This window comes from Diadema antillarum, unplaced genomic scaffold, assembly GCF_040938485.1.
Source record: "Diadema antillarum isolate AM-2024a unplaced genomic scaffold, OU_Dant_1.0 seq00000675_RagTag, whole genome shotgun sequence".
NCBI lineage: Eukaryota > Metazoa > Echinodermata > Echinoidea > Diadematoida > Diadematidae > Diadema > Diadema antillarum.
The window spans coordinates 809,615-836,211 of NW_027271581.1; the positions used below are offsets into that span (position 1 = coordinate 809,615).

General features: G+C 37.3%; 1 protein-coding gene across 2 annotated transcripts in view; it reads right to left on the reverse strand.

Moving 5' to 3' along the window:
• Window positions 1-2,751: 2,751 nt before the first annotated feature.
• Window positions 2,752-26,597, reverse strand: part of LOC139737009 (sodium/potassium-transporting ATPase subunit beta-1-interacting protein 3-like) — a 47,071-nt gene continuing 23,225 nt past the window's right edge. The window contains exons 4-7 of one of the 2 annotated variants that reach the window (XM_071647683.1): window positions 15,829-16,026; window positions 13,795-13,855; window positions 7,836-7,929; window positions 2,752-3,683 (exon numbers count right to left, since the gene is read on the reverse strand). In XM_071647683.1, coding sequence (XP_071503784.1) covers window positions 3,665-3,683; window positions 7,836-7,929; window positions 13,795-13,855; window positions 15,829-16,026 — 372 coding nt within the window. In that variant the 3' untranslated portion in view covers window positions 2,752-3,664. The remainder of the gene's footprint in view (window positions 3,684-7,835; window positions 7,930-13,794; window positions 13,856-15,828; window positions 16,027-26,597) is intronic. The other variant, XM_071647684.1, reaches the window with a different exon arrangement.

A 26,597-nucleotide genomic window follows, 5' to 3' on the forward strand; every position in this document is an offset into this window, starting at 1 on the left:
GATTTTATTTCCTCTTAAATTCAAACTACATGTATGTATCAGTGTTCTATTGGCATAAGACTTAGCAAGCTTAGCATTTTGGCATTTAGATGATAACTTTTGGCTGGTACTGTTTGTTGAGAGGTTACCACTCAAAAAGCAATCCATAAAACTCTCATCAACATGTACGCAAACTTTAAAAAAAAGTATGCGCACATAACTTGTATATTTTATAATTCTCTGTAGTGTAAATTAAATGATAATGATCCTGAATTCATTGTCTCTGATGATTTAAAGTTTCAAAATTGTCATTACATGACTTTAATCAAAGGAATCCAAACAGGGACTGGAAATTCAAAATTTGAAACATTCATTTCCAATAGAATCATGTGAAATTCATTTCACCTTACACACTTTTTTTTTTCTTTAAAAAAAAGCCAACAAACTTGTGTGTAAACAAATTCACTGTATGTCTTTGATTATAGATGAATGTAAAAATGTATAATTGGAAAAATACAGTAATGCATGAATTGAGTAACAAAATCACCACCTTTAGGGCAAATGTGTCAGAAAGAGAAAGCAGACATGTATTTCCATGCAAAAGACATGCACATCTATATCTTCAAGAAAGTTTGGGTCATAACACACAAGAGAATTAAAGACCATGTGAGAAGTTTATGTAATGCTGTTGTCTCATCACAGTCTAAGCTCAAAGTTACATTAAAAAAAAAAAAACATCCTGATTTGCATCAAAAGTAACAACTGAAATGGCACTAAAATTTTAAATATAATTCTCATGGATACTTACTGACCACGAGCTGAGTTAAAAATTAGCTTTCATATTTGCTATCATAATTAATGATCATTCTTTAAAATTATTTTGGCAATAAGGAATCAACATGCCATGCATATAGCTGTTTGAATACTTGGTTCTCACCATAGAAAGGAATAAACTGTAGAGGGCGCACTACACTGAATCACTGAGCCATCATTGCATGCCAAGATGGGGAGCTGAACAAATCTGATCAAGATTTTGTAAAAACACTGATGTGAGACGATCTTATCTCAATAAAAGTAATAAGAAAAACAAAAAACACCACAGTACTCTCTCACAAACAGAAATGGCAATTTTGTGACTTAATCTGGCTGCACAGAAATAATGTTTTCATTCTCAAAATCTGATAATTAATCCCTACATTGGGCTTCACATTGCATCACTAATGCACCACTGAAGGGACATCCTATAGGTATTCACCACAGTTTTGCTTTGCACATCTGAGAAAGGCTAGCCTTTGTTCAAGGCACTCTTACTACAGATACAGGGAACCAATACTTTCAGTGAAGTTTCCTTTATTCAAATGCTTGACATATTTGATTTATTCATTGCAAATTTGAGCTAAATTGGATGATGAATAAGGAAGCTCGTAACAGCTGTTAATAAATGAACCGTAGATGGTGACAAATTAACTCATGGTGGAACTTGTGGACAACTCTCCATTCAATTTCTTCACAAAATTTCACTTGGTTAACATATAAACATGGTTCAACTTAAAAATATGCACCTGCAAAATGCATTTCTTTGTCCCATATTTGGACTTCACACAAGGAGTTACGCTCATTGTTGAGAAAAGTTGACAAGTGTGAAATTTTATGAACTGAACCTTTGGAGAAATGTCCACAATTATGTCGCAAGCTGTCTGCTGCCCTCTATTGACTGTTGAATTTTGCAAAGCTGGGATTTCCTTCAAATATTCCTCGCCCAATTTGGCTCAATCTTGCAGTGATTAATTCAAACATATCAAGCATTTAAATAAGAATAACTTCAAATGAAGGTTTTGGTTCCGTAGAAGCACAAAGAGGATTATATCACACGGCCCAGAGTCAAGCCAGCAGTGACAGGCAGACCTTTCCAATTTTTTGAATTTACGCCCTTGAATCACTGAATTTTGCTACCAGCGTCCAGTAGTGATAATTGCGACTGCTCAGCAGAGCTCTATTCGAAGAAGCTAAAATGCATTATAATGCATTATCACTGATAGCCGACGTGTGTATCCAGTAATTTCATAGATCAATGTGACTTTTACATTGGATTATTTACTGACAGCGGTGCACTTTGGAAAGTTTTCTGCCAGTTTTAGGAATGACACAATTCCAAATCTCAAAAGGCCACAGTACCAATGCACTTGGCCTTACAATGTTTGGCTTGCTTCACTAGCAAAATGGTGTGAGAGCCTGTGACAAACACTAACTATTGACAGACTGTGCTCAGTGCATGAAGAGATGTACTGTATTCTTATTGGGCACCATCGAGAGCCGACATTCTTATCTTTCATATTTGAAGATCTGTGGTTTTCAGCCTTCCTCTTCATTCTTGCATTAATACACTTAAAATATACACATTTGCACACACATACAATGTAAATGCATGTCATAATGATACACTTAAAAAACAGAGAAAACAGTGAGAAAAGGTAGATGTACTTGTGACAGACGGTAAACTTTACAAAAATGTCCATCGATTGTGATTGGCACATGTTCTGACCCATAAAAGGCTCCTTTTTGTGTAGTGTAGGCACCAATTCACTTGTACATGCACGAACATATTGTAAAACCAGATATTTTCGTGTGCATGAAACTTTCGCGAATTTCACAAGGAGCCAATATTAAATTTGCAAATGCCATGTGCACACAATTTTTTCCTTCTACACAATGCATTGAATTCCATGCAGTGGCAGTTCGCATTAGTTTTGTGCCATGAAAAAGGCCGTCGGCTCGAATTCGCAAAAGTTTCATGCCATAAAATGTGTTTCTGGTTTTACAGCACTCATTATTGTCAGAAATCACACTGTCTGATATTCATCAATAGAGGGCAGGCTACAATATGCACCTCTCCAGAACAGCTACAAATTGTATGTTGCATGGTGGAATCTGGGTAGATTTTCTTCACACATAAATGCTTTCCTGTCAGGAATTATGGAAATTAATGAACATACTATGCTGAGAGATCATCATTAGGCACATAGGTTGTGGGTAGTGTCAGAATGACATTTGAACATGGAAACACAGCTTACAGATTTCATCAAAATTCTAGCCATATTCAGTATGAAATCAAAAATGATACCATAATTTGTAGTTTCACTCTGTTGCTTGGTACACTGCGCATGAAATTTCTTTCATTTTGGTCTTCCATCTTTGTTGTAGTTCCTCTCTCCATGTCCTCTTTTGGTCCCCCTCTCCTGACGTGATGCGATCAACTCCCATCTCCATCGATCAGGTCACTGGTCTCCATGGCAACCAAAAAATGGTCCCTGGTTATCAATTCATGCATGATTGCTTGTCATCTGTCTTTCCTCCTTCCTCATATAACTTTCCATACAGATTAATATAATACATACACACATTCAGAGAGAATGTGAACATACATCAAACTGTCTCTTACTGCAGTTGGCAAAAATAATCTTGATGCATGGTTGACCTTGTAAGTTCAAGAATAGGTTCACATGATTTCATTTCATTTTCTGCAGACGTGAAGAGCGCCCTCTATTCTCATATTCCAGATGGCAAGGGTCTCATGAGTCTTTGTTGGTAATAGCAAAGAAGCTTTGATGGGATTCAAAATGGCTGTCAACCACGTCCCGGCAGACCCCACCTGACCAATAGGAAGCCTCATCGCAGGCGGAGCTTGTCAGCGGATCCCCCTGTGCCTATAGGGGTCAAAGGTTAAAGATTCATCAGAGGTCAAGGGTTAGACAGACACAAGCAGTAATGATAATTCAGTTCTGATCACATTGCACATGTAGACACATACTGGTAAACTTGCACAAAGGAGATGAATTTCTGTTTACTTCAGCTGAGGCCGCTGCCATGTAAACTGTAAAGCTTCTATTTGGGTTTAATGTAACCCTATCATTTTGTACCTGACACTGTTAACCCATTGAGGACAGACTGATTCTGCTACAACACACATTTCCCATAGACCCCTGCCCGAGTATACTCGGGACTCGTCCTCAACGGGTTAACTTCTAAATTAAAGGTATCACCTATTGCGCAAAATCCCTTTTAATTATCAACAGATTTGTCTCCAAATATAACAAAATAGTATTCAAAGTGCATTATACATTGGACATGTATGTGACCATAAATTACAAAATGCATTGTGAGGGTGCACAGGTCATATTCCTACAAAATTGCCTAAAAGTGAAACACACACTTTCAATACTATACTTGGGACTACTCTTCAATGATTTAATAATCAATCTGCCAGGTTTAGAGTCAGTTTTATTATAACACCATGGCATTCACTTTGGCATTTAATGTCCCTGTTTTGTTCCACATGGGAGAAAAGAGGGATTCTGTGGGCTTTAAGTTATCTCTTTAAAACTTTGAGGACTTTTCTCTTTTTGTCTTTGTTTTTTAATGATTTTGGTGAGTTTTCCATCATTTCTAATATTCCTGTGAATGACTCTCTTCATTCATACCATGACTAGCACTAACTCATGATAACTGAATTCATTTAATTTCCACCACTTAAAAAAAAAATGAATTCACAAAGTTTGCCTTAACAAAAAAAAAAAAGAAATCTAATCTGGTAACATTCTACTGTTTACTTTTTAAAATAAATTGTCATATATTATGTAAAACAAAGGATGGAAGTAGCAATCCCACGCATTTTATTTATCTGTCATTATTATTCCTTTTCTTATTTTTATGGGCTTTGTGATGAAGGATGAAACATGTCAATATCCTGTACACAGTGATGGTCTGACCAGCCCTGGAGTAATCCAATCATATCATCTCATTTGATTTGATTTGATTTGATTCGATTTGATTTCAATTTCTTTAATTGACAAATTGCTGGTTAACCATCGAGGACAAGCCCCGAGTATACTCGGGAAAGCGTCAATGGGAAATGCGTGTTGTAGCAAAATCAGCCCGCCTTCAACAGGTTAAAAACGTAACATGCTGATCTAATGGCATACAGAGAACAGTGAAATGACTGAACTATTAAAAGATTAATTTGCAATCTACCACAAGTCCATTGGCAGAATACTTGCGACCAATTATCCATAATCCATAATTCATTACAGCCACGTACAGGAGCGATGCTGTACCAGCCGATGATAAATTGCTTTATAATCATCCTACCATTCAATAGACTGCTATCGCAGGAATTTTTCTCTCAACAAACATCCATCACAGCTAAGAAAAGGCAGGCAACTATAACAAAAACAATGTGCCAACCAATAATAATTTGCTTTTCAATTAGCTAACAGGATATATTGATATATATAGTTCGCCATCTCCACATCAAACTGAAATGACAAACATAAAGTCAAATCATATTAGCTTGTTTCTGTGGAGCACTGCAAAATGCGAAACAAATCCATTTTACAAACTGTCCTGCATTAGCATGATGCCTGCGGTATACTAATCGCTTCATCTCACCTCGCATCGCTGGCGGTTGGTATAATATGATTGATGCAGGAATATCGCCATGGCAACGCATTCACATGCATTCACATCACACGTGGGAAGCGGCACAGCAAAGCCCAGTGAAAGGTAAGATGTCAGGTGGGTGTGGTGCATGCATTAAAGATACACCAACAGGTAGGTAGGCAGGAGGAATGAGAAAGATGGAGATACAGAAACACAGACAGACAAACAGGTACATAGAGATTAAAAAACAACAAATAGAAAATAACAGACAAAGTAAACAAAGGGACAGAGAGATAGGGAGAGAAAGATAGAGAAAGAAACAGAGAGAAAGAGAGAGACAGAATTGGGCAAGAGTAAAGTTGGACAAAGGAACAAGAGAAAACAAATTACATTAAGCCATGCAGAGATAATACATTGGGTATAAAACAACACATCAAATTAAACATATTATATGCATAAAAGGCAGTATCAACTTAGGGGGGAAAAAAACCTGTCCAAATAGCATATAGCATGCATGTATGTATGCAAACAATGACAATCTGCTTTTGCATCATAGGAGTTTGCATGCATCAAAACTAGGACTGTGACAGCTTTTCAACATATCTCACAATCATGCATGATCAAGATGCTTAGTGCAGTAAAGCTTTTCAAATAGGAAATTTGTGATATGAAATAGTCACAACTGCACAAAAGTGAAAATTCTAAAATTCAGAAATAATACTGAAGAAAGAGAGAAGGCAAACCAAACATAACTAGAATCATAGAAGAATACAGCAAAAAAAAAAATAAGTATACAATTTATAGATTTTCAATAAAACAATATTGACAAATTTTACCTGTAATAGGCCTACTGCTTTAAGAATCAACATCTAGTGATTTTCACCAGGAAGAAAACTATTCTTGATCTTAATACTGATGCAGTCAGAAACATTGGGTATATGTCTTTTAGGTCTCCTCTTATAAGCAATGATCCAACACTAATCCCGTTCATATTTGAAGCATTCCAGGGGCTGCAGAATATTAGTTTGATATTGTGTGTAAATGTATGTGTATTAGTATACGTGTGTGTATTGGGTGGGGTGGGGGGGGGGGGTGGTGCTCCGGCTGAGGGGTGTCAGGAGCAGTGCTCATTATTGGGTCAAGGGGTAATCCTTCTTCCCTCTCCCCCTTCACTTCAATGGGGAAGATCTTTAGAGTTAGGGATTTTCTTGTGCATATATATATATATATATATATATATATATTTATTTATTTATTTATTTTATTTTTTTTGGGGGGGGGGTTCAACTACTTTCCAAACTTTTTTATTTTTCAACCACCTCAATTACTACCTCTCTGTCTTTTATACATCAAGATTTCTTGCCTGTGTAGCTTGTCAACATCTAGCATATTTTGTTGTTTTTCCAATTCTGACAAAATTGACAATTCTATTATGGGACAGGATAGCAGCACAAATCCTTGAAGTAAGGCTTTACAGAATTACTCCAAACACCATTTGATAACTCTCAGATGGCAATGTGCTGTAAGGCTGAAAGCATTAGGGCTGATTAATAAAAAAAAAAACACCACGGTCGGCATTATGTTAATGTGCAGTGCATGCATGTGATCTACAAGGTATCTGGAATGTAGCTTCAGTACAGTGACAGTGATGCATGGCTTGGAAAAGTGGACCTGCCAAAGAATGAAGAATATTTTCCAGGGGCACCACTGTGCATGATAGATGATTATCTAAAAATGGAGATTGACAAAGCTGACAACATGCAAGAATAATGAGAATGGATTGGTGGAAAGGGGGGGGGGGGAATGAAGTGGTGGAGGGGGTACATCTGATATCAGAGAGTCTTTATCATAATTAGAAATGGGAGATGGGGAGTGTGTGTAGCGTGATGAATACAGCTTGGGGAAAACAGGGGGGGGGGGGTGTGTTGGAGTCCTACAGTGTGTAGAAATAGACGTAGTATATATAATGACATGTTTTCACAGGATATAATGCACAATGTAAATGGGAAACATGGTGTGTACATGTATGTGGGCGTTTGTGTAACTTCAGTCAGCTGATGTCTCCATGCTCTGATAGACCACACAATTTGCTGTTGATGTGAAGTTATAATCTCTTATTTTTCCCCATGCATGGTCATATGAGAGATAAGGAATACAATATCGGCATGGCTGAACTACGGCGTAACTGTCTAAATTCAGAATGCCACAAGTTCCCACTGTCCACCGATGAAGAGCATGCACACTCACTCGTGCAACAGTAAAACAAGGAATTGTTCGAGTCGCTAAACTACATGTACGACTCCACCGACTTCCACGTACACAGTGACTATAATAGTAAATTCTACAGTGACGAGTTCTGACCACAAGTGACGACTTTTTATCTTCACGACATACCGCTACTGGTCTATCGCTCTACTTACACATAAATCGGTTCCAATTGCATTGTGGTCGGAGGCTTTTGTGCGTGTGAGTTGTAGGCAGTATATGATGAATCAAAGCCACCGATAAAATCAACTATAGAACGGAATGAGAAGAAGAAACAAAATTGTCCAAAAAAATAATGGGAAGAATGTGCAAAATAAACCAAAATCATATCAATATAGAGAAAAGACATCACAAATGCAGTGTTCACAAAGGGGGAGGAAGAAGAAAAAGAATGTAAGTTGAGTATATGGATTTCTATGTTCTATCAGACAAAAAGACATAATATACAGTTGTATCTTTCTACCATACACTCCACTCAAATCTATGAGAATGTACGATAGAAGGCTTAACTTTTTATAGGTATATACACAAAACAAAACAACTTGACTGACATATAAATATGCAAATAATGAATAATAAACAGAACACTGTGCCCAAATTGAATACAGATTTCACAGAAGTCTGCTAGGGTTTGTTTTGAAAAACGTACAATGTAAGATAAACAAATTGAATAGGCTGCATCAACTGGACACATCTGCTAGCTGCCAGCATTTCTCAAAGAACCAAGAGTTCTTCAAAAATATGGTGCCTTAAGATGTAGCACATGAGCTTTTATCTCACCACGTCCATAGCTTATAGCATAACTTATAACAAGATGAACTAACATTGGTTAAAATGCCTTCAATGATATCATTTGATTCATCTATTGTGCCCTTCTGTACACTAACACTGCACTGTAGTTTGAGTATTGACCTATCGATCTGAGCCATCAAGAATAAACAAAAAACAACAACAACAATCAAACAAAAAACAAACATATTCCTGTGGGTAGGTGCTGTTTCATTTGATCATTACAATTTTTTGATTCATGGATTGTGTTTCTTTAAGAAGAGTTAAACAATAAAGTATTACATATTAAACAGCATGTTGTTGATCACATAATCATAATTACAATTTGTACTTGCTTCATTCCCAGATTGTTCAACAGCCTAAACTCATTCCTGCCTTTACAATACATTTTAGAAGATTGGAGATCCTCTTTCTCAATTTGTAAATGGTAATTCTGTGTATTTTTCTAACTTTCTAATATTTTAAAGCAGTTCCATCTTTCCATCTAATCTTCTTCTGAATTCACAGGTGCCAAATTAATTTCTGCAGCAAGAAAATCCCACAGGACCAAATGAGTTAGTAAAAATTCCAACTAGTCATAAATTTTTGCATCACCATGGATATTAATTCAAAGCCACAAATAAAGTCACGACGCTGCTGAGCTGGACCAGAGTTTTCTGTCACTGCAACTACAGTGAAACCTACGATAGCGACTACTTGTTTTTAGTGGCCATCTGCCATATACACTGTATAAGGCTACTATAAAAACACAATCCCCCCCAGAAGGGCCACGTAAACGACCCCTACTATGGCGGTCATCTGTCTACAATGGCCACTTTTTCGTCTCCCTTGGGTGGCCACTATAGACAGGTTCGACTGTCTTTTCATTCAGTATCACTTTGACTCCATGTGTGTGTGTTTTTTTGTCTGTTTTTGTTTGTTTGTGAGTGTGTGTTTTTGTTTTTGTTTTTTCTTTGGTGCCCTAATTTTCTCGCATTCAAAATATCTCAAAATTTTGTGATATGCCGCAACATACATACCTGAAGGGAATTATAAATGTCCATTGTACATGTATGTTTACAAGTAAATCTTGAGCAACTGCAAATGTGTGTAATATTCTTTTTAATCTTTGTATACATTGTAGGGCCTACATGAATTCAGTCAAACTCTTATGCAATGGATGTTTGTATGATCACAATCCTAAAGATACATAAAAAATACAAAACACAACTTTCTTTGATAAATTATTGAAAAGGTTGTGCAACCATAGATTAGTACAAACCACTGAAAATATCAAATAAATAAACTTAATTTGAGTAGAATATATCAATACATATATTTACAATAAATGTCACTTAGAAAGATGGCAAGATAAAAGCAATTATATGCAAAGCACAACCAATCATATTTCCACTGCACACGAAAACTTCAACTCAGCTCTGATATTGATATCTACATCATAAGTACTGCTCAAACTATTAAAAGCTCATTCAGTATATTATTGTACATTAATAAGAGATATGTGCTTCTCATTAGACAGGATATGAAAGACAAGCTACAATAATGATCACATCCCACATAGTTAAAAATCTAATAACTGTAAGACTGTACAAGTGTTGATCAGCACAGCACGGCAACAACAAGCAAAACTGCAGCATAGCAAGTAAGGTCAAACAATTACAAAAAGTAAAACATATCTTTCCTCCCCATCACTCATTCTTTGTAGCCTATTATTAGCAAGAGATCATTTTCACATCATATGCATACAGCAGTATATCTGAATTATAGTAAAGTACGCAAAACATGGATGTTATACATACATTATGCTGATCACATTGTAATCAACATTTCTCATCAATTGATAATTTTTCCTCACAATTTTTTACAAGCACAATTCCTCACTAATTTTGTTTTGTTTGTTAGCTTAAATAATTCTATCAAACACGTGCATGATTGCCAACTTACTTGTAGCTGATCAGCAGCTGATTAGGCCAAGTAAAAAAAGAAAGCAGTTTCTCGTCCGGGTTTTTTGAGCAAGGCGATGAGGGAGGTCCTTACTATTTGATATCTTACTATTTTTTCGAGGATTGTCAAAATGAAAGTAATATGTGTTTCTCGTCCGGTAATTCTGAGAAAGGTAATGAGAGAGGGCTTTACTATTTTCTATATCCAATTTATGACATGAAATATCACTCTGGTAGCTATGTTATGAGAGACCAGGTCCCAAGTGTATGTCTTTTGCCTGCACTCTGTGCATTTTCAAACAAATAGATATATGTACCATACTTGAAATGAAACTTCATGCATGCAGAAATACATTTGCTTTGTCTTTCCACTGCAGATGTCAAGGGAAAATGACCATCTTTAAATGTTGCAATTTGATTCATGTTTTGCTTGTTTTATCGACTTGAAACAGCCCCACTTGTTTAAGGTAGCAGCATATTTTGATGTAGATTATTATTGAACAATTTGCCTATGAAATAGTATTATCCAAATAAACTTCCTGTTTTAATATTTACCAGTTTACACTGAATATCATGAACGCGGCCAAGCAAGAGCGAGAGGAGTGAGCGAGGGGGAGGATGTGGGAGGGAGTGTGCCCCTCTCACGGTGGGCACTTTTTGCGTTTTGATGTTTTAAATGGTGCAATTTGATGCAGGTTTTTTTGCGTCTTTTATCGACTTGAAACAGTCCCACTTGTTTAAAGTATCAGTACATTTTGAAGTAAATAGTTATTTAACAATTTTCCTATAAATGGTATAATTTAAACAAACTTCTAGTAATAATTCTTACACCGATGTCATGAACGCGACCGAGCCCGAGCAAGCGGAACGAGCAAGGGGGGAGGTTATGGGAGGGGGTTGTCCCCCCTATAAATGGATTATGGAATGACGGTGTGAAACGACAAATTACTTGCAGCAATATCAGGAAAATGGCATAACGATTACATGCGAGCGAGCGGAGCGAGTCTAAAAACTGCCGTTTGTAGCCATATTTTTTTGCTTTGGAAATTAAGGGGGGGGGGGACGCTCCGGGCGCAACTGCTGGCAACTATACTGGCAGCAACATCAGGTGAATGGCATAACAATTAAATGCGAGCGAGCGAAGAGAGCGAGCTTGAAAATGTTGACATTTTTTACAGTCCCAAAACTGCCATTTGGAGCCATATTTTTTCGCTTCGGAAATAAAGGGGGGGGGGGAGAGGGGGGCACCGGGCGCAACTGCCGGCAATTACAGGCAGCAACATCAGGAGAATGGCATAACAATTAAATGCGAGCGAGCGGAGCGAGCGAGCTTGAAAATTTTTACATTTTACAGTTAAAAAAAATGCCGTTTGTAGCTATATTTTTTCGCTTTGGAATTTAAAGGACAAGTTCACCTTCTTAAACATAAGGATTGAGAGAATGTAGCAATATTAGTAGAACACATTGAAAGTTTGAGGAAAATCAGACAATCCGTTCAAAAGTTATGAATTTTTGAAGTGTTGTAATGGCATTTCTGATACCAGTGTACTTGCAATTCTGATGTATTGTGCTATTAATTGGAACATGTATAAAACATATCTTTCAACAAATGTACGACTGAAATAAATTCCATGATATTCAAAACACTGCTTTATTTATCATTGGTGCTTGTGACTTTTTGTGTCCACACAGCTGGTAATGTATCTGCATCTCTTCACAGTACAATTGTAGCACATTCCACTGGAAACTGGCTTGTACAATTGCAGATGGATGTCAAAATGATACTGATATGGCATTATAGCATTAAACATTTAAAGATGTTTCTTCATGTTCTAAAAAGACATTTGATAATCACTCATCATTTGGATGATGAATGATTGTATACCGCACTACAGGTGATACGAATCACGGCCGTGTCCGTGAATTTACATCGTAAAGAAAAGTGTCCCGCAGAAATACGAGACAAACCAGAATCCGTGGAAAAGTTATTTATTTTGTAGATACACCCATTTAATAATTCTACATTTGCTGGAAAAGCGCATTCATTTTCTCTTCAAAATAGAACAATACATTGCCGGCAGATGCAACGTTACAGAGCAGAGTGTACGGGCCTCTACACATTCGAATGTGTTCATAGTACGTGCGTGCAGACAGCTGACAGACCAGGGGATGGGGACCCTGACAGCTATCTGCCGCTACACCGGCACGGCCATAGCCACTGCACTGGCACCGTACCTTCCGACACTGCACACACATGCACATAGTCACAATGACATGAAAATGTATACAAACTCGATACAATCCTCACAAGCATTTGTACAGTACAATTCATCCGCTTAAAATATGAGAAACGGGGAAAAATACGAACAATGCGCGAAATATGCGTGGAATATCAGCGATTGTTCGCAAAAATGTTGCCGCTATCGCGTTCACGACGTACCGAGTGCGCTGTACATCACAGCCCAGGCCCGCCCGCGCCCAACCAACTACAGTTCGACTGCTTTTATCGGTCATAATTCCTTCTTGCCGAGCTCGCAGTGTGAAATGCATGCGTTATTACATACGCACTACGGAAGCTACAGCTATACTACAGCTAAGTAGAGGACGCAAGGCGTAATTAGAAATGAGACATCACGATTGGTAGGTGAATTGTCGATTTTTTTTTTTCGGCGGCCGAAAAAATAGTAAATATCAAAAAAGTTGATGCGGCAACTGAAAATCGATGCGGGCGGGGAGCGGGCTGGGACGAGAATTATGAATTTCTTGGTATTTTCAGCGCCATTTTGAAAATAGTAAATAGTAAAAAAATCGATGCGGCGGCCAAAATCGATGCGCGCGAGGACGAGAAACTGGTTTCTTTTTTTACTTGGCCTTACTATTCTCTGCATAATATCATAAACTTTCATTCTGTGGTTATTAATGACACTACACCAAAATATGTAAGTCCTTTTTGAAATCTTACTTCTGAGAATAAAAAACAACAAACCAAAAACACAAAATATTTTCTAGTAAAGGCGGGTGCAGTACATCATATACGTACACACAGTGTTTTATCAAGATGTACACAATACCCCTCCTGTTCTACACATTTTTATTTTATTTTATTTTTTTTTTGGGGGGGGGGAGAGGGGCATATGCATGAGTGACAAGTGAAAGAAAGTTGCAGTGCCTATTCAACAAAAATATAAAAACAAATGAAAACTAAACAAAGACTTCCTCCCTCCTTTATGAATTACTAATAATGCATCAAAACAAGATAGACAGCAAACCAAATAGATAAAACAGAGAAGGAAAAAAAAATCAAAAGTGCAATGTTGCATCATCACGATTCAGAGTCATGCAATGGCCGTGTCTCCGCAAGAGGAAGAGTGCCGATACTTACAGCTATCTTCTTCTTCATTGAATTTCCGTAAAATAATTATTGCCCAGATTAGACCTAGAACCTGGAGAGGGAGATAAACCAATACGAGACCAAATAAAAAAAAAGTAAGGAAACAAAAAAGACAAAGATATCATTTGAAGTGCATTCTCTGACATCTGATAAAAGGGATTAGGCAAATATCAAATTGAAAGAGATTGAAAAAAAAAATATTTGTGAGGATGGAAATTTTAAAATAGGAAACATAAACACAAAAAAAGAGAAAATGCATTTCATTAAGTTTAATATTAAAATTGAACAACTCAGAAGTGACTGTAGATATGCTACTTACAATATACACATGCCTACATCTGTAATACATGTATCTTTTGTTCATATTGTTGTGCTCATTGTGAGTTACGACGCCATGCATACATTGTATACTGTTTAAGTCTTCCATTTAGCCATAATAGCACATCATGCATTTTACCAAAACTTCTGAATGGCTACCGAGAACTTCAACAACAACAAAATCTTTTCCTTCTGAATGGCTTCTCCAAGCTTCTCACACATCACTGATTTATTCTACACGAACAGAATTCATATTTGAATTTCCCTCTTAATTCAATGAATTACGTAGAATGCAGCCCTCACTCATCTTGTTTGCTTTACTAATGGCATCTCAATATTTTTTACCTCGTGATGACACGGACTGTGACAAATGTAACCGTAATAAAATCCCTCTCAAGCTTCCAAACTGCAATTTCCCCATTAATGTGAGCAGAATGCCAAGGCCATCCATAACAACACCAGCCCATTATTACAGCGGGGTGAAATTGAGACCCGCACTAATTAGAGTTAAATACAGGCAGGGCCATTATTTCACCTCACTAATTTTCCCCACGCTTCATGGAAACCATGTGTGGCCGGATGAGGTTGCTACGGTAACAACATTACACTGAGGTTATAAAACATCATCAAAATTAATGTACCCTGAGCTTCCGCTCTGGAAAATGACTACAGTACAGCACTTCTCATGATTCCAAAGGTCTGTAAGCACTGTTGAATTCACCCAATTTTGGCTTGCTGTCAAAGCGGACCCTGCCATTACCCATCTTTTACCCCAAAGTCATGAGTGACACAGTTGGTATTAAAATCATCTTGTCAATGGATGTAGAATGATGTCAAAAGTTAGGTTCACACAATGTTCCCAATCTTAAAGATTAACTCTAAATTTTGCATAGATCTCGATGACTAACTTTTGCAGTAGATGGTAGAATGTGGATGTACAAGGTACTTGAAAGTTAGCAATTTCTTAAAGATTAGTCAATGATTAGAACCACAAGAACATCTTGGGATTTATACTCTGTCCATGAGCAGGGAGGCTCCCACTAGCAGTCTGGCATTGTGTGGACATGCCAATCAACATACATGTACATTGTAGCTTCCGGTTCAACCTTCAGTGCATGTTGTACACTACTGTATTGTCGCACATTATCAGGTACTTTATCGTTCGCGCTGCGTGTACATGTATGATTTCTTCCGGTTCTGTGGTTTAATCATCGAGTGGGACTCTCCCTGGAAATTTTAAACTTACAGATTTGGTGTCGTGCGGATGCAAATCATAGTCTAAAACTACAGGTAAAAGCTAATCATTTAAATAATTTAAGACTACGAGTGAATCGTTAAGATAAAAAACCTTGTGTGAACCCAACTACAGCTGTACAAGAAGGATGTAAGATCACAAGTACAGTTGTACTATAGCAGAGCCATATCAACTGCAACTTGTATAAAAGCAGCACTCCCATCAAGATGGCGGCTTTGGGAAACTTTTGTTGTTGTTGATATTTTGGGAGAAAAAAGGGAAAGATAAAAGAGAGAGAGAGAGAGAGAGAGAGAGTGAGTTCAAAAAGTTTAAGCATGCTATTCTTGAGAACCCTTCACTTCTCATCCCTTTTCTGAAAGTCCACCCTCTACGCGACCTCCAGTTAAAACTCCACAGGAGATGTTCGGGTGGTCTATTCATCCAAGATCCAAGAGAGAGAGATAACAACTTACACAGAGAACGCACTGGACCGCTGCATGCAAGACCTCCACGTACTGGTAGTCCAGCACGCATCCTTCCACCTCCAGTCGTTGGGTGTGGCTGCCCGACGAAGGCACCGTGGTGATATTGTACGTGATGGAGCAGTTGAAGCCGTGCTCTCGCCACCAGCTCTCCTTACCGGTATTGAAGTTGAGTATGTACAGATGCTCCTGCGGGACAAAGTCATAAAATACGTACGGTATGAAAATGATTTCGCGCATTGCTGATGACACCTCCGCGGAGTTCGGAATGCAAAAGATGCTCTAACGAGAAGGGAGAATGGAAATGTCTGGATGAATTGCCCTGAATGATTTCACCTCAAGATGACTTCTGAAGAACTTTGGAAATTCAGGGAATTCTTCAATAATACAACCTTAACCATACGCTCACTAGTGGCAAGAGCACAATGTATTATTAATAATATACATTTTTGTAATGGAAAGCATGCTTTACTGTAACCTATTGCAACATGTGACAGACAGGTACATTGTATGTACAGCATACAGTACTGTGTAAAGTGCATTTCCACTTTGATGTCAGCATTATGCAAGTTTCACCCCTAAATAATGTCAGCATTTTGTTTTAAAATCTGTTTCCAACTTGCATCCGCTAACACTCTGTAAATGACAGCAAGCTTTGGTTACATCATTTGTGTTGCTCACTTGTACATGAACAGCCCATTACCCAAGAAGCTTGAATGCATGAAAATGGCATTGAATGCAAAGAATCAAAAAGTGTATGTTATACACTGTATTTTCATAGTTCACAAACAGTTGGTAAATTGACACAAAGCAGAATACTGTAAGAATTGATCCAAAAAAAAATAATCATTTCTGGGAAAAATAAGAAGATGCCTGTAGCATTCAAAACAGGACAAGTTGGGAAAGACTTTGATTCTTTACCAGAAGCCTTTGCAGGCATTAGAAATTTGTAGAAAAAGCCCGGACTGAAGTGAAAAAAAAAAAGGGGGGCTGATGCTTACAACACCTCATGCATTTTCCTTAATACATGCTATGGTGCTGATGTACACACTGAAGGACAGTCACAAGTAAACAGTGCACCATCAATAACATCAGAGCTATCTATAGCCAGCTCACATCACATGTACTGTAGAGTAATCACTTTCAAAGGCACAATGCAAAACAAGATCTCTCCAGTACTAAAGGTATACATGATCAACCAAGCACCCCTTGCTTTGCTAAAGACATTATACACCCTCGCTTTGCTATTAAAAGACATTATACACCCTCATGCATATTATACTCACAGACTTTAATTACATGCAAATTTAACAAGAGGCATAAAAGAGAGAACTCTACAGAAAAAGAAGCCCCGAAGAAAACAAATTGGACGTTGGCCGCTGAACTCACACACCCGGGATGGTTGATGGAAGGACCGGAAGATTTATTTATGGATGCGGGCATGTTTTCCTCATCGTAAAGAGGTACCAGGGAGGGTGATGCATGGAACATTGGACAATTTACAGCAGGAGGGAATTTCCAATGTCTTCCATCACCAGGGAAGATGCAGGAGAACGGAGGGCAGGAATCGGGGAGAAGTGGGATGGAAACTTCTTGGGCCCCTAACCATGCATTTTGTCCTTTAATACAGGGATGGTATACATACTTGTACGATGTAGTTTTGGTTGAAATGGGGTTCAGGTTTTAAATTTTGTTAGATAATTAGAATCCACACATATGAAATATCAAAAAGCATACAATTATATTGTAAAGAGGAATTCACATTTATTTGATGAAAATTTATTTTGAAATGACTGAGATATTAAAAAAAAGTAAAAACAAAGCGGTCCTAATACATGTTGTAAGGGACGCGGCCAAAATTATTTCAGTCGGGAAGCTGCAGCGCGCTGCAGGAAGCTGTTCAAAGACGATACGAGCTTATTTACATGTTGACGATACGCGCTTATTTACATGTTGGACCTCTTTGTTTTTTGGATGTACACTGTAGTACTCAATCCATCTAAACCAAAACAATACCATCCCTTCAAATAGACAAGATAAGATAAAGATTGATATGAAGGATAATTATATTACAGTAGGTTAAAGGGTACCTTGGGTATAGAATGCTTTTCTTTTCTTTCCTTTTTTTTTTTCTGGGGGATGCTTTGGATTTGATGTCAAAAGTTCTCAAGTCTTAATGCTTACCATTGAAATACAGAGGTGGAAAGACCTTAATGAAATGAAGGGAAAACTGCATTCATGACTTCATACATGTACCTTCATGCAATTTTGCTCCCTTATAGTTATAGGATGAAATAAAGTCTTTGGGAAAATATGACAAACACTATACACTATATCAGAATATACATTGTACATGTATAGATACTGAAAATTCCCATAAACATTTGTACCTCTAGCTCCCATTCATCTAAAATTGACACAATAAAAGCTTGGTTTGCAACAAAACAGAACATGTGAAAAGGGAGAAAAAAAAAGAACAAAAGAGGGGTAGAGTGGATAAAAAGACACAAGTGAAGAATTCATTCACACACTTGTACAATTTCTCACTTTGAAATGAGAAAGCACAGTGACTCGCCGGGAAAGAAAATCCTCAGGTACAAATGTACAAGTGTCATAAGATATCCATGATATTGGTAAAACTTTTATTAACATACCACTACGATGAGACTGGTAACTGAGCACCCACTCCTAGCTGCCTTTAGATTAAATTTCTTGAAATCTTACTTCAACAAATCTTCTGCCAATGATCTGTTGAAATATTGATTTAATGCTAAAGTACAATGTGTAGCCTAGAGTTGGTAGGCCTAATTCTAACCCTTCAATATATTTTTAAAAACTCTCACAGAGTTCATGCACCTTTACAGACATCAACTGAATAGCAGTAAATATAGACTTCCACTTTTATGACTACTCTTCCACTATAAAACCTAATCATTCTCAAAACTACCTAATAATATTTATTGATTCAGCCAGTGCTGTGATGAATGGCTCTACAGAGTAATGATTTTGTACACTGGTGCTGAAAGCCAAAGCACAATGTTGATAAAATGTGCTATTTAAAAGCAAACTTTAAATTTCCTTTCCCTTTTGTTTCAGAAGATATTTGGCCTACTACAGATTGAATTGCTGTCTCCAAGTTAACTGTGGTTTGTATGAAATACAAACGCAGTTGTTTTTGTTGTTGTTGTTGTTTTAAACAATACACGCTAAAAGCTGTAGTATGTAATTTGTGTTGGATACAAATTCATATCAAAGCAACATCAAATGCTGTGAGACAATCATGTACAGCAGAGTTCAAACAAAATCGACTGGACTCTTCTGCACATTGACAAAGTGCAATTATACAAATTATTCATTCTCATGCTTCATTCATACAGCTGTATGAAGTGCGTCAAACGTTTGGACTTGTCAAAATGTATAACTTACAGCTCTAGGGCCTACAACTTGTACAACTGAACGTGTAGGAAAAGCATACAAAGTAAATTGCATTCCAGCTATTGTATGCCAGATGCATGATCACCAGACCTGCTATACTGTTTACATCTTTCATGCACTGTCACTCAAATGCATGAATCTTTGATGGAACCATCAAATGACTGTAATAAGAGGAGACAAAATGTACAATGCACTCACTGTACATCTAAAGGGTCGTCAATGACATTTGAATCAATCATCTACCATAATAGTGTGTGTGTGTGTGTGTGTGTGTGTGTGTGTGTGTGTGTGTGTGTGTGTGTGTGTGTGTGTGTGAGTGCCTGGCACTCATCCTACAGTATGATGCCAATGAAGACCCATGTCTTATTTCAAAAGGGACCCATGTCTTCACGGAAAACTCCTCTCCTTTATATCATTTGAACAGGCTCTTAAAGGGGAAATCTGTCCCCCAAAATGAATATCCTTTGAAATGAAAGAGAGAAGAAAATTCCCTACAAAACGTTGGAAAAATGACGAAAGTCGGCTAAGAAGTATATAAAGGAAGATATGACATTTTGAAATTTCACATATTTCTAAAAATATATGTGTATTTCCTGGCCAGTCCTTATAAATATTTGAATGAGTGAATCACTTGCATGTATTGTACAAGTTTGCCAGTATACAGGTGTACAGCTGTACTACAACAATATACATGTATGATTTGCTTTATTAAACATAGACTATGCAAGGTGATTTTGTCATTACAGTTTGTACCTCACAAATGTCTTCCACAAACCTACATTGTACACACAAACCTTCACTGAATTTGATTTTATCGTGAAAACATCAAAGCCTTGCTTACAGACTGTATGTACAAAATGTAGTTACAAATGTCAGCTACCAATGACTTTTAAAGGGGCATGGCTGTATAATAAAAAAAAGAATTATAACAATTTCATTTCAATTCAATATATCAACCAATAGCATAGCTCTTATTAGTTTTGACTATATATCTGCTTGATGAGGATTTTTTCTTTACTTTTCATGTCAAAGCTATTAGATATTCTACATTTCGCAATTTTCTCACTTTTTAAACTTGTTTCAAACTAGTCTGAGTTTCATGAAATAGTCATACATTGTACAGCTCTCTCCAACTATGTATAGCCTGTACGTAAATACTCTTTTCAACGTGAAAATATGGGGACAGTGTTCCTTTATGCCAATGACGCACACTGTACACCACTGGTACTATATCATGTTATGACCCTGGTTTCTACAGGGTGTCGATAATGAAGCAATTCAGCCGGTTATAGTGTCTGCCAATATTGACAAGGCTGTGGCTCATAGGGTCTACAATGTAGTACACTATGCAATGATGATAATACATAAAGACAGCTTTATGAAACTGTCATTATGAAGCTATGTGACTCATCGAGGAATACATGGTTAAATGCATTTATATATTCTGTTGCTTTTTTTTTGGGGGGGGGGGGGGGGGGTTAACTTGGGTAGGAGTGGAGGACCCAAGTGCATATTAATAATCCATACACTGCATTGTGGCAAGGAGCAGGAGGGTGTGTACCACTTCCCCTGTGAGAAATATTGAACATTGACTTGAAGTATGCCTTTAAAGAGGGATGCTACACACTTTATATACCACTGCTGTTGTTAAAACCTTTAAACAACAATTATTAAAGAAGTTTGACTTTTTTTTTTCAAACTGTCCAACACAGCATCCATTCCTTGCCTTCAAAGGAAATGAATCTGAGAGATACAAAACAATGTTTAGCATACAGTATTGTATATTATGTACAAAGATTTAGGTACATTATTAAACTTGATATTTTCAGTCTCAAACTATAAAAGTAGTTTAATATCCTATACAGCACCAGTGCCTACTACAGTACAACTTCCAAAACTTGCAAATGACATGCGATGGGGTAAAGGACTTTTCCCCAATTTGCTGCCCACCTGTAATCTTGAAAGTGAAAAGCTGATAGGATTAATTGTTGTGTGGATTGATCGTGGTCTTATAAACATAAATTACCTCTACCAAGGAGGACATGTTTTTGTTACGTACTGTTGGTTCGTTGGTCTGTTTGCAAAATAGCTCATAAAGTAAAAAAGCTGTGCATGAATTTGAAAGAAATGTATACGCGTAAAGTTGATAATGACACAAGGAACAGATGATTAACGTCGGGTAGTGATCTGCATTACTATCTGGATCCAAGATTTTTCTTTTTTTCTTCTTCTTTTGAGGATTCTTCATAATTGGCAAATAGGGCCAAGAAAAGAGGGAAGTCAAGCTGCACATGCATGTATTTGAGGTGTGCATATAATGCTCAAGGTACAGCAAGAAGCTGAATGAGGTAGAGAGACTGGAAAGGAACAATCATTTGGAAATAAAAGCCATTTTCAGCACAAATGTGTAGGCCTACACTCGTATAGTGGAAATGAGCTGCTTGACAGAGAGAGGTCTGCACTCTCCACAAGACGTTAGTTTGCTTTTCTAGTTTATTATCCATACATCTCAGAAAAAGAAAGAAAGATACAAACTGATAAATGGAAACACTCTTCTGCAAATATATTGTAGTGTTACATTTGGCCCATGTTTCAAGTATTGATACAGTCATACAGTGTACGTGCACTAACACTGCCAGCAACAATAATGTAAACCAGCAAATCATGGAGGTAATATCACATGCAAATCCCACATTCCCGGCATATTTGAAATGTTTGGAAGGTTTTGGCTCCATCCCAGGCAAATCCCAGACAAAACTACAAGTCCCCGCTTCTCGCCTTTCATCGAGTCGGAGAGTCACATTTCATCCCAGGAATTTCAGGCAGCCCAGAGAGCAGCTGCTGCTTCTTCAGATGTACATTACACATTCATGTTTGTTGCATACAGGATGGGGTAGAATTTACGCCAGGAAGTTTCTAATATTAAATACATTCATTGTCCATACTCTTATCAGCACACACACACACACACACACACACATGGACACCCCCCCCCCAAAAAAAAAAAAGAAAAAAAAAAAGAAAAAAGAGAAGAAGAAATAACTAAACACTGCACTGGATATGCTGTAGTGCAGACATTTAATCTCGGTTGTTATATATTCTGTCTTTTTTGGAGTTTCTTAATCCCATGGGAGATGTTTGTAATAGACCATTTCTGTACTATGCATTAATAGAATTTATGGATACATTGTTTCTTCTCCTACAGCCTGGCAATGAAGCATTTCATTTACATACTCCCTCCATTAAAGTTTCATCAGCAGGGTAGTTTTTGCTAGACAGGGCAAGCCTCTGGCAAGCTTTGTGGTTGTTTAGGAACAAAGCAAGCATAAAATCTGAATACATTTACATTTAATCAGTCTATTTTATGAGAGAGCTGAAGTCAAGTCTTCAACATATTAAAGATCATACAATTACAGTTGTAACATAAGATTTGACATTATTCTTAGTTTACTGTAGATCATCTCAACTGAAATTAATGTTTCTGCCAATTATGTTTAATTTCAATGTTAGTTGTATACCCTTGTGGTCTTTACTATTTTCAGTCTAACTCTAAAGGTATCTTGCAATTATCATATTCTGCAACTTTTGACTGATCATACACAAAATTCGATGAAATGATTACAGAGGTCTACATATGTATGTACAGTACGTAGATGACAATGTATTTCATGAGTATAACCCCAGGTGATTCGAATATTGATACAATCCGTATAGACCTACACTGTACATGTTTGGTTTTTTTCCTTCTAACTCGTTGACTCTGTCATATAAAAAAGGCCCACAGTAATCAAAATAAAAAAAAGGAAGAGAGATCTTATCATTCATTTGTCCAATCATACTTTATCCCTTTATCAAATCTTCCAAAAACATGATTATCTCTTTTTATGAGCATGTTTTGTTTTGTTTTTGTTTTTCTATTGCAAATCTACAATTGTAGTTGGACTGACAGACATAACAGATATATTGCTTCCCCCGCACCCTTGATGTAATGTAAACATGAAATAAATGTCAGATTGTCCATGCTATAATAGATCATGATCTTTGGGACTGCTGAAAAAAACAAACAACAACAACGTAAATTGTAAAGGGTGTACCAATACCATACAATGTACAATGTATATTGTATGTGTACACAAAGATGACAATGAAAATAAAATGTCCTGATGGCAGCGTGTACCTACACTGCAAATTACAGATTTTTATTATTTTGCAGTAGTGCTCAGAGAGATTACAAACAGAGCATTTCTGTGACTATAATGTTCAATAAGAATCTATTGTCTGACTGAGTCTGTCAAAACTTGTGCCACAATTTAAGGAGACAAAAAGGAGAATACTTCCAAAGCACACACACAACAGAATGAGTCAGAACACAGTTTTATGCCCTAGATCTAATTTGGAAAAAAGTAGTATATTATTGTTACATTAAACAAAAAGTATAGTGAGTGGTTTAGCTGAGGATTTTGTTCCAATTGTTTTTCTCCTTTTTTTCCCCCTCATACCATAGCTTCGTCACTTCAGCAGACAGCAGATGGCGTCCCCATCTGGAACGTTGTCTGCGGTGTAAAAATGTACGATTCATCGCTATTTCACAACACACCGCGGAGCCGCTCTCTTTTCGCATCGTCATCTCTCTGCCAACTCAGCCATCCACTATACTCTACAGAAAAGGTGTCAACGTATCATCACGTGTGACAAAGCCACCAACGATTCCTGGTTAGCGATCGAGTCTCCGGTGCGAAGTCTTCATCCTGACATTCTGACAGCCGTGTTTGTTGAAACAATGTCTGGAGAAGTGCATGGTGCATGCTTGACAGCCTGGATCATTTGACTCATTGCATATTTTATGCATGTAATATTATATCATATTTATGGTAGTCTGCTCCCAAGGCTGTAGGACGTTTTTATTTCAAACCACGAGACACTCTTCCTTTGTATTCCTTTGTATTATGATATGATTATTTGACGATAATATCTTCATAGAGGTGAATTGGTTTGGTTTGGTTTGGTTTTCTTTCTATTTCAATAGCTTTTAATGCCAGTATCCCTGTGTAATGTGTATCTACATAGTGCATGAATGAATTTGATATTGACTATCATTAAAGGTCCTGTTTACCTTTGGGAGCAGTGATTTAAAAAAAAGTTCAAGATATCACTTTTGATCCAAATGTGTAGGTCAGTTGTATCACAAAACATCCTGCCATACAAAATTTTTGCAATAAAGCCTAAAACATAAGGAGATATCACTATTTTTCTCATTAAACCATAACTGTAGACGGTTTAGTTGGAAACATTTTTATTATAACTATTGTTCACATTTTGTAAAGTACATATTTAACAATGACTTGACATCGATTATACTGGTTCAAATTTTTACATTGGTTGTTTCTATCCCTAACTCACATTTTACAACTACTTTGAAGCACTAATGATGGGCTTTTGTTTTATCTGCAAAAGGTGAATTATGCCTTTAAGATGCAGTTTGGCTGACTTTGGTATAATGCCCACTTTCCCTTAACAAAAAAAAAAAAGAAAAGGATCTTCAAGTTTATTTCATCCTAGACATCCATGGGCAAGTAGCACACAGCTGTTTTTTTCAAGGTTAATGGAGTATAAAGACAATTGATGTGGTTTCACAAGAAGTACATTGAAGTACTTCTTGTGAAACCACATTGTCTTACTCCATTTACCTTTCCTAAAAAAAAGAAAAAAGATGGGGTTTTCATTTGCAGTCCTCATAAAAAGTACCTGGTAGGAAGGGAACAGCATAGATCTGCACAATCAAGGGGAATCATTTGACAAATGGATTGAATATTCTATCCTCTGGGTCCTCCGGGTTGTAATGGATGAATACGAAGCTCCAATCTCCAAGTCATTAAAAAAAAACAACCTTTCTTTTCTTTTGCACTTTAAACCGGTGCATATCCATGAACCTCAGACAGTATTGTACGCATACATGCAAGGCATCCAAATGGGGTGTACAATGCATGAGCCACATGCATCTTAGGCCGCGTTCATGCAAATTTCGTAGCCAGAATCACAAACATGAATCATGATTCAAAACGGCGTTTCAAATCACGGTCTCCGCGGAAGAGCGTTCATGCGGGCTTTCGCAACGCTGATTCTGGCTCTGCTCATTCTTTGCCATTGCGCAGCATACTGCGCAGTTTGACCTTGTCTCTACAACTCGAGCTAGACCACCTTATGCCAATTCACTGATCAGTCAGTTTATTATAGGCCCTTACGTTTATATTTCGGTGAATACCTTCCAATAAGCTGCGGCATTCAGGCTCTGCCCACAGATAGAAAAATCTTAGTTCTTTGTCTCTCCAATTGTTTCCCTTGGTAGACACAGCGCTGCAGCCATTGCTATTATCAACTCAATCGGAGAGTAATTACATGTATTATTATATTAAACAGCTAGATACTAGCATAGAATCGGTGTATGACGTTGATGTAAACCAACAAATGCAAGTATGGTACCGAAACACACGATTCATAAGACGTACACAAGCGCGCGAACAGAACAAGAAGCTGTGGGATACCCCATGAGACACGCATGCGCACAGCGCACAATGACGTCATAGAATCATGATTGAAATCACGGTTGCGTTCATGCGGCTTCTGCGATCGTGATTCTGGCAGAATCATGATTCAAAACGCCCTTTTTTCCGCGTTTCAGATCGGCGTTTTGAAACGCGTTTAAATGGAAAAATCGCATGAACGCAACGCAACTAAACACGTTTAGCGACTAAACGTGTTTAGAAACGCAATTCTAGTTTCGCATAAACGCAGTCTCAAATGTATAAATTCATCCCTCTGTGGAAAATGGCAAAAAAGTGAGGCAGCAGCTTACAAAATTTTTGTACAGATGTAAGTGTACACAAGACTGCTGAAAAATAGTAAAAATTTGATTTTAATAGATAGTTCGTAAACTGCACTTAAAAATGAAAAGTTTTCCTTTCATCTGCTTCTTCAACTCCTATTCCAGAGCTGGACTTTGCCTTGTAATCACTCAGTGAAAAATCACATATTCCTGTATGTGTAGCCATAGATGTCAGTGGGCAAATAAACTCACGTACTTGAATTGTAATGTAATGTGCAAACGTCAGGGTTCTGCGTGATAAACTTTGACATGTACATGTATGCATGATATATGTATGCACAGAGTAGGTATATTTGCAGAAGGTACACAAGCTTTGCATGCATTGTTTGTTCACACCTGAGTTTTAATATTCATAAAGCTGATGTTGAATGTAATACGGTGTATACATACAAAAGTACAATGCATGTACAGTTTAAACCAACCTGGAGTGTTTTCTATACGT